The 12,973-nt window shown below is 41.9% G+C and overlaps 2 protein-coding genes across 3 annotated transcripts in view; one reads left to right on the forward strand and one right to left on the reverse strand.

Moving 5' to 3' along the window:
• cryba1l2 (crystallin, beta A1, like 2) overlaps nt 1-2,705 on the reverse strand; it is a 48,094-nt gene extending 45,389 nt beyond the window's left edge. For both annotated transcript variants that reach the window (XM_022197529.2, XM_022197530.2), the window contains exon 1: nt 2,582-2,705. The gene's annotated coding sequence lies outside the window, so the exon portion shown is untranslated. The remainder of the gene's footprint in view (nt 1-2,581) is intronic.
• On the forward strand, nt 1,848-5,359 carry rtn4rl2a (reticulon 4 receptor-like 2 a). Its single transcript, XM_022197527.2, has 4 exons — nt 1,848-2,044; nt 2,675-2,901; nt 3,045-3,278; nt 3,463-5,359. Exons 1-4 carry the CDS (start codon nt 1,987-1,989, stop codon nt 4,321-4,323), a joined length of 1,380 nt encoding a protein of 459 aa, XP_022053219.2. The 5' UTR covers nt 1,848-1,986; the 3' UTR covers nt 4,324-5,359.
• Nucleotides 5,360-12,973: the final 7,614 nt, after the last annotated feature.

Below are 12,973 nucleotides of genomic sequence, written 5' to 3' on the forward strand. Positions count from 1 at the left end.
ATTTTTAGAAACTGTAAAAAAAATTAACAACTTGAAATAGTTTTAAACAAATTCTTGAACAATTTACTGTTATTCCTCTGTTGTGTTAACTAGTAAAGTCACAGAAAAAAATATTAATTTACATGTTAACCATAAAGAAGCTTCACATATACTGTTTCGGCAAAAAAAACAATACACTTTTTTTTTTTATTGTATTTAAACCAGCAAAAAAGATATTGGCCATTACTTGAAAAGAAAAGGATTATTAAAGATTGAAATAAGTGTTGTTTAAGCTTATATTTTAAGAATTTTCCCTGTTTTATTAAGATACAAATACATTCTTACACTACATTGTTACAATGTAAAAAATACATTTGTGTTTAATATTTTTTAACTGACTGTTGAAACTATTTCGTGTTATTTTACCAATTTCATGTTTTGTTAATTTACAGGTAATATCTAATAAAATAACAGAATAGCAGCATGAAATTATGTTTGCTGTGAAAAACAAAACTGACCAAAATTGTAAAGAATTTTCACCTAAAAAAGTATTTTTACACAAAATAATTTTACAGTATATGACAGTGAAATTCCACTTTTGTCAGTATTTTAATCAGTGAAAATGTCATTATTTTACAGACATTTATCATTATTGCCTTCATTTTCAGTTATTGAACATTACAGTATTCCATTGTATTTTTGCCTTTTTTTCTTTTCTTTTAGGGCTTTAATCTGCATTTATCATGTCTTGCAACATTTCAAAATTGCACACAATGGCAGAAAAGTATCTTTTAATAGTTTCCTAAAAGGGCTTTTGCACGGTGTATTAAAATTATATTCTTTAATAAACTCATTTGATCAAATCTAAAAGTAAAATGAGATTATAATTCATGCACTGTGTCTCAGTCGATGCTGTCCTGCTATCTTACAGCTGGTGGGTCAACACAAGCGGAGACAGCTTGATGCACAGATACCACAAAGCAGCCTTGAAGTGATGCGCATATTCAGGCGTCTGCTGTGTTTCACTCTTTTCCTACTCTGTGGATTCATTACTGCCAGTTCCACCACATTCATGAACCTAATTAACAGTAATAAGACACTAAAAATGAGATATATTTGACAAATCCATTTCACATTTCCATCTCTCAGATTTAGTTTAAAGTATCTAAATGTTCATATATAGTAAAAGAAACTCCACTTTCATGGGTCCATTCCTGCCTTATTTAGCTAATTAATGCCATTTCATTCATCATCATCATATACAATTATGTCAGCAGCTATAATTACTGGACAAACAGCATGACTGGAGCTTCACCTCCACAACAAATACTCAATCAAGGCTGTTTTGAGTGACTCTCCTCTTACTGGCACCGCTTTCTCCCTTGTGTTTGAATCATGATTCGGGGGCATCCTCCTTTACTAAGTCAGAACCATCTAATCCTCTTTTATTTTTTTTCTTCTGTGCGTTTCTGTCTGGCTGCAGCGCGCCGGAAGCTGACCATAATGGTCTCTGAGCGCACCGGCCAGGAAACGAGCTGTGCGCTCTTCTCCTACCCGTCCTCCGCTCCTCCACAGAGCCCAGTCATCATTACCGGGCTCCGTGCCTTTGCTGCCTCCCCCTCCCTCCACTGCTTCATCCTCAACCCTCCCTCCCCTTCGCTTCAATGTACGTCGAGAAAAAGTCTCCTCCTCTCACCGAGTATGAGCGCACGTCTCCAACCATCCTTTTACGCGCGTACAAGCTATCCAAGAGAATCCCCTACGGTCGGCCCCTCCCCTTTCCGTTCCTTACCGCCCTCACTCATTCATGACCCCGATTGGTGACGTAGGAGATTCCACGGTGCCCACTGCCGTAGGCAATAACGGGATGCTTGAGTATATATGGGACAGTGGTAGCCACCACCAGGCACACTCTCAGTCGCTCCGACTCGGGAACCAGAGCATCAGCGGAGATAGCAGGCTTTACTTCGCCTTCTCAGGCTAACTCGCTTTGGGCTTTGGTTCAGGATGGAAACTTCACCTATTTCTCGGAGCCGACGATGCTCCATCATGCGCAACTGCAAAAGTAAGTTTTTCTCTCTGGCTTCTTTGGTTTTGGATAACCGGTGGATCCCGCTGTTAGTTAACACAGTTTTTAGTAGAACTTCTGCAGCATTTTGTAAGTTTTTCATTTTGAGTTAAACTAAACGGAACACCGGACATGGATAGTCTGCAAGATTGGATTGATGATACAAAATCGGGAGGAAACTTGAAAGTTCTGTCAGAGAGCTAGTTGTTTTGTGGTTTGTAATGTTGCCATTGTATGTGAATTGTGTTCAGGAAAGACATTTAGAGCTTTTGATTAAATATATGAAATCTTTCCTGTTTTAACTAAACGCTTTAGTGATGATGATGCTGTGCGTAACGGTCGGCTCAAGTGCAGTGCTGAGGGGTAAACTTCAGCTACTGTGGATAGATAAAGCTGTAATGTGTTCATCCTGTTATTTTAGATGTTACTTCAGCTGAAATACCAGCAATGACAGCAAAAATAATCACATAACCTCCTTGGCGGAGGTAATCATGTCTTTTACGATTTAGGACAAAAATAAGCGCACATACTTACCCGTTTGGACTCGTCAGGCTGTTGTAATGGATGATTTCAGGACCTCGGGCAGCTCCAGCTCATCTCTCTCCCTCTCCCCCCTCTCTCCTCCAGGCGGTCTCTCCCTCTGGCTGGTGGTGTGGCTGGTCCTCGGCAAGCCAAGTCCGGCATCGGCGTGCCCGCACCTGTGCGTGTGCTACCCGACGCCCATGACTGTGAGCTGCCAGGCGCAGAACTTCACCGCTGTCCCAGTCGGAGTGCCCTACGAGTCGCAGCGTGTTTTCCTCCAGAACAACCGGATCACGGAGCTTAGAGTTGGCTCTTTTGGCTTCGGAACTCAGGTAAGAAGGAGAGCTGTATTTGCAGGTTGGAGCTCTATATGGTTTATTTTCTCCTGTAAATTTCCCCCCTAAAACTTTCAAGTCGCATAACATTGAAAAGTATGATCACTATTTAATTTCCTGCATATGTTTTCCTGCATCAGGTTCTGTGGCTGTTCGCTAACAACATCACGTGGATTGAGGCTGGGGCCTTCAGTGAGCTGAGGGATTTGGAGGAGTTGGACCTGGGAGACAACCCTAACCTCCACAGGCTGGAGGGGGGAGCCTTCCGTGGCCTTGAGAAGCTCCAGAGCCTCCACATGCACCGCTGCAAGCTCACCGCCCTGCCCCATGACATCTTCCACAAGCTGTACAGTCTGCAGTTCCTGTACCTGCAGGTAGGGGCGCTGGAGAATCATACAGACAACTCACTGACCCACAGCTCCTTGCACACACACACAGAGCCACCCACACATGTACCTTCACACACAGCATCACATGCCCAGTTACAAATATTACAAATCAAATGCAGTGTCTTATCTCCTCATGCTAAACCCTTTCCACTTTTTTCTTTTTTTGCAGGAGAATAATCTTCACTTCCTGCAAGATGACATCTTTTCTGACCTCATCAACTTGAGCCAGCTGTTCCTGCATGGCAACCGTATCCGCACTCTCTCTGAGAACGTGTTCCGCGGTCTGGTCAACCTCGATCGTCTTCTCCTCCACGACAACCGAATCCGCCAGGTGAACCGCCGCGCCTTCCGCGACCTCGGCCGCCTGACCATGCTTTTCCTCTTCAACAACACCCTGGCCGAGCTGCCCAGCCAGACCCTGCGGGACACCCAGGGCATTGAGTTCCTCCGGCTCAACGCCAACCCCTGGTCCTGTGGCTGTGAGGCCCGCGCCCTGTGGGAGTGGTTCCGTGAGGCCCGTGTCTCTTCATCTGAGGTCATCTGCGCCTCCCCTTCCACCCGCCGAGGCCAGGACCTCCGCTTCCTTCGTGAGATGGACTTCGCCCTCTGCCCCCTGCCTGACCCCGGCTCCATTGCCGGCTCCACCACCACCACCTTCAGCACAAAGACCCGCTGGTGGTTCCACAAGAACAAGCCCCAGTCCTCCACAAAAGGCGTCTTTGAAAAAGCCTCAGAGACTGTTAAGGCCGGTTTGTATGGGAAAGGCCCATCCACGACCACCTCTGTAGTCAAGTATGAGCTGGGAGAGGAAGAGCTGGCTCTGCCCAAACTAGACCCTGAAGAGTATTGGGCAAACTATGGCAACGAGGACTCAGGTGTCACCCTGAGGTGCTTTGAGCTCGAATGTCCTCCTGACTTTGATTTGACACCATCTTCCTCCTCTCCAAGATCCTCATCGCCATCTTACCTTTCACTACTAGCCCTCTCTGTTCTCACCTTTTGCCTCAACTTTCACTTGCTATTCGGCTGAATCTGACTCTTAGTGCCATCCCCATCCCTTCCAGCCTGTTTTAAAGGCTGTGAGGATCCCTGTTAGACTCTCTGAACCCCTTTGCCCATCCTGCTGTATGCAAATCCTCAAGCCACAGCAAGGGAGATAGGGGGACGGTTAGATTCTGAATCTACCAACTACAGGGCTTAACACTTTTCAGGGCTGCTAAGAGTTCTTCAGTAAGTTCATATATCTCTACAAATGCTCTGCAGGTATGGCTTTCTGTGTCTTACCTGTATGATGCCATGTTATGATTCCCTGCAATCAGGGCTACGAGGGCTGAGTCCATCTCTAATATGAACACAGTTTGATAGCAGTCGTTGAATGATGTTGTCAATTTGTCACCTCAACTTAGTTAGTGCTATTAGTGCATCCAGTTAACTGGTTGCTATACAAATACAACGATTACTGTTAGAATCCGTGCACAGTAATGACAATACTGTAACCACTTAAAGTGTTATGTAAATAGGTATTCTGTGAGTGTCCAGACTGCACAGTCATTTTCATCTTGATCCAGGAAAACTGTGAAGGCTTGTGCTTCTACAGGACAGAGCACCACGCGAAGAGAAGAAAACACACTGTGAAGTCGGGAGGGTGAGAAATAGGAAAGAGTGAGGCATGCAGGGATGTCATCGAAGGACGAAGAGTGGCAAAAAGGGAGGAGATTTATAGAGAGAAGAGGGGGAGAGTGTTAATGCAGCAATAAGAGAAGAAGCAGTAAATAGACAGAATGAAGGACAGTGCTGGCAGTAGAAGCAGCAACCTGAGGGAGATTAGTAATAAACCATCAGTAGTTGCTCTTATCCACCCAAGTCATTCCATCCACCATTTTCTTTTTAAATATGATGTTGTTTTGCGACAACCACAGGGATCGAATGCTTCTTGTCAGGAAGCCAGAGATTTTGTTTCTTTTAGATGTCTTTCTGTGACATATTGATATAATAATGTGTACTGATTGTTGACTTTGAATGCAGATGAAGCTCTTGATATAAAGATACAATGAATATTTCCTGAATCATGCTTTTCTTGGAGTTTCTTGCAGAATGTATTTTTTGAAAAAAGGGATTTTTAAGGTGCTTACATTGAAAGCAATATCACTTTTAAAAAATTGTGGAGCAAAACGAGTCAAAAACAAAATTCCACCAACAAAGTAGCAGATTGCCACTGTGTGACTCAAGAGTCTGACCGCAGTGGATTGGTAACGTGCACATGGAGTTGGTCTGGCTGTGACGGGCATCTGTCTGTGTAAATGTGTGTGTATAAATGAGGATGCATGGATTCACAAGCTGTCAACACTGCAAAAGGCAAATACGTCAGTAGGTTCTTCACTTGTTTGACTCATGGGTAAACGACGCCAAATGGACAGGCGAGGTGCAAATTGGCTGACTTGTAAACACACTAAAGAGAGCAATGAGAGAGTCTGGAGCCAGAGAGAGAGCAGGAGATAATTTAGGACCGAAAGAAACGACTGATTGAGAAGCGATAGAGTTGGCTAAAAAATCCAAATCTAATAGGAGTTGTTATTGCTGAGGCTGCAAAATGGAGAAGAAGTATGATGAGTGACTAGGAAGGAGAAGGAGGAAGCTACCGAATATAGGCAACCACTTGTTCTCCCTTAGCAGTTTTTTCAAGATACTGTAGGGGCTCTGGTGGATAGATTCTCCTTTTCTTTAAACCACTGTCCTCTTTTCAATTTGTAAACTGATTTCTTGGAGCTTTCTCTGTCCCTCAAGGGCAGAAAGGCGATGGAAATAGTGGGTCCCTGGCTCCAATGGGGGTCACTAGGGCAAGGCCAAGATGTAGTAGGAGGGAAGGAGTAGGAGGTAATGGCGGTGAGGTACATGGAGACAAACAGATGAAGTGATAGAGCGGTTTAGCTTTGTAACAGTCTTTTTTTCTTGTTTTTTTTTCCCAATTGCAGAAAAATGCTCTCTGTTTGAGATTTTTTCTTTTTTGCCAAGAGAGCACCTGATAAAGAATGATTGTGGGAAATATTCAGTGTATTCTTGCGGTTTAGTGTCGTGGAGGAGGAGGTCAAACTGAGCCGGGGTGCTCTTCAGTGGCCATGACGAGGAGGTCACTGTCAGATGACCAAAGTGCCGGTTATACCATGTTGTTCCCAAAGTTTCCTTGTCCAGTTTGTCAGTCTGCATGTTCTACATTTTGTATCCAAGAAAGAAATGCTATATATCTATATGATAGATTGGCTTATTTGTTATTTATTTTACTGTAAAAGAAAAAAAGATGTTCTTAAAACATGCAGCATAAAGAACAAATAAATTAATACTTGTTTAACCAAAGCAGGGTTTCTTTGTGTCTGTGGGCGTTTCATTCTATGTTTTGGCGACTGTCCAGTCAAACACCCAAAGCGATCAAAGTGCACACACACACCTACACATACACACACACGTGGACGCAAATACGCAGTTGCCATTGTGTAAGTCCTCCAGGCAGTTGTCCAGCTTTCTCAACTGAGCAGCTATTCAGCAGAGAAAGCCAGAGAACAGGAAATGTGGGTGAAAACAGAGTGCGAGGAGTGTAAACTTCGTTACTATTCACCGCACTGTGACCCTATACAATCTTCAAACAACACCATAACCAACACCTGCTGTTTTTAAGATGCCACGGCGCCAACAAATAAACAAAAGAGACCACACCAACAGTGATTATATTCAAATGATATGAGATAAGAGTTGCAGCATTGTTGAGCATCACCTTTGTGACCATGTGATTGAGAATACAGAAATTGTGATGGCAACTGATAATCAGTTGTGCACATGCAACCACTGTTAAAGGAAGATTCCAGCATTTTTAGTCTAAAATCTACAGTGCTCATATTCCTATACGAAAATAAAGAGGCTAAATGATCTCTATTGTCTATACTTGCTGGAAAGAGATCCGATGGTAGAAGAAATTCCACAGTCCTCCTTCTGTGAAAACGCATAAAACATGAACAACAGTTAATATGACGCTTCAACAGTCTAAAATTGTCTTATGAAGCGGGTATTTCCTGTAGTTACTGCCTTTTTAGGGCAAAATATTTATGGTTCTGTGAGGCTGTACTTGAACAACCATGTTAATTTAGCTTGTTAGCATGCTAAGCAAAGTACAGCTGAGGCTAATGGGAATGGGATTTATTTAGCAGGCACTGGCAGGGACGCCTCCAAACGGGTCAAAGGAGACCATGGCTCATCCTACAATCTCATTGTCCACCTCAGATCTGGTTGTTCACTGGAACTCTGGTATCCAAATTTGAGTGAATGCAACTGCAGTGTTCGAGTACAAATGTAAACCATTAGATTGTGCTCATTCATCTATTCTGACATGTTAATTGCCTCTAAAAGGCTAATTTGCTTACTTAAGTCAAAGCATTTTTTTTACCATATTAAATTTGTTTATTAAGGAGATTTTTCCATTTCACAACAGGATGTTTGCAGCTGTGACATTATTGTGTGTGTAGATGCGTTACAGAACGGGACCTCTCCTGTCATTTCATATCAAAACACAGCAACGGGTGGCCAAGAAACAATTACAACACATTTTTATTGTTGGACAGAATTTTTAGTCATTCAGAATTTTTCAATCATCTTAAATTTTCTTCTCTGACAAGCTGCAGCATTCTCTCCTGAACTGTTTTGAGCAGTAGTCATTGTAAAAAACAAAAATATTAACTGTATTTGTCTATGCACGTCAGATCATTAGTAACAATAACTGTAAAATAACAAACTAAAGTGTGCAATTCCTTAAGTTTCATACTGACAATTCCTGAAATTCAGTTCTGTCTTCTGGTTTTTCTGACCTCATCTTGCCAACTTTAAAACACTTTATGGAAGCACCACTCATTACTGGCCATAGAAATAATTCCTGTTTTGACCTGATGATGGTCCTAAAATAAAGTTGGGAGATCATGAAGTTATTAATATTTATCCAGTCCGTTTAGTAGTCACTACTAAAGACGTTTGACCTTGAATTGAAAGCTTTGACTTACTGGTGACACAACAAGGAAAGTCACTTGAATCTCAAAGTCTTCATGCATTGTTTTTGGACCATTAATGATTCATTTTATGATTGCTGGACTGGAAGTTTGTGGACTGAAAAAGCATTATTTTGAACAAACCACAGACCTTAAGGTTTTTCATCCAAACTATTCTATTTATTAAGCAGAAAGTAGTCACACTGACATCTCTCCACTCTGTAGCCAATCTGCAGGTTACATCCTGAGATTTTAACAAAAAAGCAATGCCAGTTATGTTCAGTGCTCTGAGGAGTGAAAATTAAATCTATTTAAACTTGTATTGAATTGCGGTTGGGCTTTCTTAAAATCCACATGACTTGATGCATTGGGGAAAAGTGAGAATGAAGTTTGAATGAATGTTTCCTACTTTCTTTTGTCTTCAGAGAGTATGTGTATATTGCAATATATGTAGTAATCCTGAAGAAGGAAGGTAGATCGTGCTTTTTGTTTCCAAGCTGCTGTGGAGGTAAACGATCCATTTGGGTTGTTTTTGCCCACATCTAATCACTGATTTTTTTCATTATGTTCAGTTAATTTGTATCAGTTAATGAGAATCATCTGAGTTTGTTTTCATCATGGGAACTTTGCATACTGTACAGTTATTTGGCATAACACAAATAGTAGGTAAAATGAAGTTACATGTAAGGTCATGCAGAATTAGGTGTAAATCGTCAATATAAACAACTGTTTGTATGTTGTTACATGTTGCATTGTTCTTATGCAATCATGGGACTAAATGGCTGCTTAGTTTTCTCTTTGTTCAACAGTATGTCTGCGCCAGACTTCTTTCTGTGCAAACAGAAAGCTGTTACATGCAAAAGTCACAGACTCCCACTGCAAACACACACACACAGATTACACGCTGTGGCATGGAGCTCACTCGGTGGAATCACAGCTTGTCATGTCTATATAAGGATGAAACAGGCACATCAGACAGCTCATCCTTCACATTCCCATTGGTCTCCAAGCTTTTGTTTGGCAGAAAAAAATTCCATGACGCACCTTCTTCGTAGAGTACATATAAACCATGTGGGTTTGATTGGCCGTCGTCCACGTCACTCAACCATCAGACCAGACACAGTCGGAAGCAGCGAGGGTGGGGGGAGGCGGGACGTGAACGTGTCTGTTTAAGCTACAGTATATTGAATAGATGAATATTAATGCATCCCAATTTATTCAGGAGAAGAGAGGGAGCAGCAGAGAAATGGGGAGGAAGCTTGTTACTCTGCGTTTGTTCCAGTGCGTCACTACTTTCTCACACTTGTCCTCACCTGCTGGGCCCCCATCCCTCTGTCTCGTTCTCTCTGCACCACAATTATTCACAAACATGCAAACACATTCTCACCTTCTCATGTGCATACGCAGTTTGCATGTTGTTCATCTCTTATTGTGTTGAATTTTATGCCACCTCTCATATTCCTATATAACAAACCTAACATGTTTCTCGTTTCTTGACGTGAGGTCTTTGCGTTGTTGCTTTCACACATTCCCTCTTTCTCTCAAATGCCCTTGACGTCATGTCCTCTGCTCTCCTCCCCACATTTCTGCACTAATGATTGATTCCATCTCTTAATAACTTTCAACATGAACTGACTCCCGTGATTCATGGATTTTCTCTCGCACATTCAGAGTAAACCAGAAATGTCACTGATACCCTCCCATTTGTCTGCACGTCTGTTTGGTTGGTAGCTGTGACTAAATTCTGTCTGCCCAGCTTCTAAATGTCTGTCTGTTTTTCTTTTTCTTTATTTAATTCACATTTTTCTGTTGCAGTTCCTTCAAAAATAATCCTGTGTACACTCTTCTTTTCATTTGTTCTTTTGCCCCTTATTACAGCTGCTAGGAATTTCTGGCAAATAAAAGAGATGAGAACAAGAGTTGGCTGCTGCGATCAGCCAAGATGCAAGAAAGATCTTTTAATCTTCTGCCACAAAGCCGAGTTGTTGTTGGTTTGACGTGAGATATCTGCAAAATGCAAGGTTATAAGGGGAAATATGCAAATACGCAGGTAAACTGGTTTATGTACAACAACACATGGACAGACATGTGACACCTATAAATGTATGGTCACAATTGTTTGGTTGTAGTATTTTTTTTTGATAAGTATTTGATTAGTCAGTATGAATGTCTGTGTTTGTTTTATTTATTTTCTGACACCCAAGTTGTGTGATTTATATTGTGGATAAAAAATAAACAGAAACAGTATTGGGTCAGCAGGTGGCACCGTCTGAAGGTTTTGTGCGCATGCCCCGTTTCCTTTCAGAGCTGAGAGGATTCGGTGAAAAGCATTAACAGTTTCACTTTCTCTGTTTCTTACCAACAACTTAACCTGTTTTCCAGGTGAGTAATGGTCATGAAATCATGCAAAAATGTGTTATTGGGTGGGTAAAGTGCAGCGTGTATTGTGTGTTGATTTCTGTTAAACGTGAGTGTGGAACGAATGAAAGGAAAAGTTTCTCGTGGCTTAGTGAAGTTGTGCGTCACGTAATGGCAACTTTTCCATGTGCAAGATTATGTTAGAGGCTTCCCCAAAGGTCCAGACATTGCATTGTTTAGTTAGTTTTAATTGGATTTCGACACTGACTGGCTCCATTTATTACTTCAGAAGTTTGTACATATTTAAAGAACACTTGACCATATGTGTAAACGATTCTGTTTAGATAGTGCAACTGCACATAAGTTTTATAGAACATTAATGCTACTGTTTGTAAGTCCTGTTGGTGTATCTAGACACCTTTACAATTTTGCATTAGACATGTATGGAAATTAATAACCAAAAGACGTTGGACAGAGCTAATGTAGAGGGAAGTAGGCACAGTGATTTTGTGATTTATCTGTTTAAGTATTGGTATTTGTATGATGTTTAGACTTGAACGTGAATATGCTTGTGAAATTATGAACAGAAAAAAACATATGTCTGAATATAATGACTGTGTAGACAGAAGAAGGAGAAACAGTTGACATACTGAGGTGGTGAATATACAGTATTTATTGCTGGGTATAAACAAAAGAAATGGGACAAAACAGACAGTATTAATGTTGTTAGTGAATTGATTATGATACTTGTTCATGTAAATAAACAGAGCTGAGAGGACTCGGTGAAAAGCATTAACAGTTTCACTTTCTCTGTTTCTTACCAACAACTTAACCTGTTTTCCAGCCGTGAGGCCGGTAACAGACACAGTGTGCAAAGAGTGGATAATGAAAAAACTACATTCACACAGCAGAACTCAGAGCAACACAAAGCTGTGATGTCTCATGTTGTTATACAACCTGCTACACACAGACATGCAAATAGAAATTGCGCACGAAAGACCTGAAAAAGGTGAAAAGTCACTGACGCCAATATGGGGTGGAAAACATAGCACAGTGTTGACAGAATGAGATGAAAATGAGAATTTGTGTGAAAGACAAGGAGACGGAAAGATAGCAGCAGAAGAGGTGTGACGTGTGAGTCATGTACTTGGATCTTATTGCGGTCGAGAACATTTGGAAGGCTTAAGTGTGCAGGCACGCACACGTGCAAACACACCCTCATTGGCAGCATTTTGCATTCTTGGTACGCCTTAAGAGAGGCCCACTGGGAGACAGACTTTTTCTCATCGCATCACACTAGCGGGATTCACGCACATACATGCCCACACAGACACACACGTGCACAAACCCACAAACAAACCTACAGAGCTACACTCACATTTTCTCAGCCAGGTGGCCCCAAAAATATCTGCACACTTTCCAAGACTGCAGTTCACATTTCAATGTTTCTGAGGAGGTGAGCATGTCATAAAATCTGCTATGATCCTGGTCACCCTGAAAATATATTTCCTGCAAAATTCTATCCTTTTAACAAAATCATTGATGCATACTGAAAAAAAACACTCCACACCAGAGGGCTGAGCGTAGCACGAATGGGCAGAGATGCACCAGCACAAACACACAGCAAACAGATGGACACGATCACATACAGATGTCTCAGATGGATTCTGACATCATCTGTCAGGTTGTCAATTAGAGTGAGATGGTGGAGAGAGATTAAGAAGAGGGTCGGGAGAGAAAACAATTTTCTCCTCATTCGTCATGCAATTTTACCCTCTGTCACCCAGTGAACTCATGTTGTGAGTGTGATACAGTTAACACCTGCATATCTGCCGACATACACTACATTGCCAAAAGTATTTGCTCACCCGTCCAAATAATCAGAATCAGGTGTTCCAATCACTTCCATGGCCACAGGTGTATAAAATCCAGCACCTAGGCATGCAGACTGCTTTTACAAACAATTGTGAAAGAATGGGTCACTCTCAGGAGCTCAGTGAATTCCAGCGTGGAGCTGTGATGGGATGCCACCTGTGCAACAAATCCAGTCGTGACATTTCCTCGCTCCTAAATATTCCACAGTCAACTGTCAGCTGTATTATAAGAAAGTGGAAGTGTGTGGGAACGACAACAACTCAGCCACCAAGTGGTCGGGCAGGAAACTGACGGAGCGGGTCAGCCGATGCTGAGGCGCATTGGACCATGAAGTCGCCAACTTTCTGCAGAGTCAATCACTACAGACCTTCAAACTTCATGTGGCCTTCAGATTAGCTCAAGAACAGAGCTTCAGCAGAGAGC

The sequence above is a fragment of the Acanthochromis polyacanthus genome, chromosome 3, assembly GCF_021347895.1.
Source record: "Acanthochromis polyacanthus isolate Apoly-LR-REF ecotype Palm Island chromosome 3, KAUST_Apoly_ChrSc, whole genome shotgun sequence".
NCBI classification, from domain to species: Eukaryota; Metazoa; Chordata; class Actinopteri; family Pomacentridae; genus Acanthochromis; species Acanthochromis polyacanthus.

Coding starts and splice junctions, on each gene's coding strand:
- rtn4rl2a (XM_022197527.2), top strand. CDS start 1,987: ATGGAAACTTCACCTATTTCTCGGAGCCGACGATGCTCCATCATGCGC. Junction 2,045..2,674: donor CATCATGCGCAACTGCAAAA/GTAAGTTTTTCT, acceptor TCTCTCCTCCAG/GCGGTCTCTCCCTCTGGCTG. Junction 2,902..3,044: donor CTTTTGGCTTCGGAACTCAG/GTAAGAAGGAGA, acceptor TTCCTGCATCAG/GTTCTGTGGCTGTTCGCTAA.